This window comes from Emiliania huxleyi (genome assembly GCF_000372725.1).
Source record: "Emiliania huxleyi CCMP1516 chromosome Unknown EMIHUscaffold_169, whole genome shotgun sequence".
Lineage (NCBI taxonomy): Eukaryota > Haptophyta > Isochrysidales > Noelaerhabdaceae > Emiliania > Emiliania huxleyi.
The window spans coordinates 283,950-284,783 of NW_005200892.1; the positions used below are offsets into that span (position 1 = coordinate 283,950).

At 72.7% G+C, this 834-nt stretch overlaps 1 protein-coding gene across 1 annotated transcript in view; it reads right to left on the bottom strand.

Moving 5' to 3' along the window:
- EMIHUDRAFT_231113 (hypothetical protein) overlaps window positions 1-743 on the bottom strand; it is a gene marked incomplete at both ends in the record, with an annotated part of 1,845 nt that extends 1,102 nt beyond the window's left edge. Inside the window, 3 exons of the mRNA XM_005784713.1 lie at window positions 25-153; window positions 328-386; window positions 609-743. Coding sequence (XP_005784770.1) covers window positions 25-153; window positions 328-386; window positions 609-743 — 323 coding nt within the window. The remainder of the gene's footprint in view (window positions 1-24; window positions 154-327; window positions 387-608) is intronic.
- Between the last annotated feature and the right edge of the window lie 91 nt (window positions 744-834).

Genomic DNA, 834 nt, shown 5'->3' on the forward strand with positions numbered 1-834 from the left:
CAGCCCGGAGAGTGGGTGGGCGACCCGTCCTCCCAAACAGGTGGCACGTCGAGCAACAGCAGCGACGTCTCCGCCGGGAGGGCGCTGCGCAGCCAGCGGATCTGCGCCGCCACCTCGACGCCGCTCAGCAGCCGCGCGTCCGTGAGCTCCTCTCTGCGGGGGGTGCCGTGGCTGACTCTCCACAGCTCAGCCCACGCCGCTACCAGAGGGCAACGGCAGCGAGGCAGCGCGTGCTGCAGATCGACCGGTAGCAGCAGCGTGCCGCCGCCATCGCCGCCGTCGCTACCGCCGCCGCCGCCGCCGCCGCTGCAAGTGGCGACGGGCCACAGAAGCTCACGCTCCAGGTCCCACACGACCACGTCGTACTGCCCGCCGCGCATCGCACCCTGCTCGCGCTCGAAGAGGCGAGACGACCGCGCCGCAGCCGCAAGTCCCTCCTCCCCTGCCTCCCTCGCCTCCTCCCTCGCCGCCTTCTCACCCGCCTCCTCGCCTGTCTCCCCCACCTCCTCCGCCTCCTCCGCCGCCGCCTCCGCCGCCGCTGCCTCCTCCCCCACCTCCTCTGCCTCCTCCCCCGCCTCCTCTGCCGCCCTCGCAGCGGCAGCCTCCACCTCGCGCTCAATCGCGGCGGCGGCAGCGGGCGAGGAGCAGTACTGGCGAAGGGCGAGCAGCGAGCCGACGGCGAAGCGCTCGTACTCGTCGCTCGCCTGACCAAGGGATGGCCGGCTGATCACGCCTTCCTTCATCCGACGCACATCGGGGGGGGGGGCTCATGCTCGCCGCTCCCCATCTCCCCATATCTCCCCACATCTCCCCATGTCTCATGCTCGCCGCTCG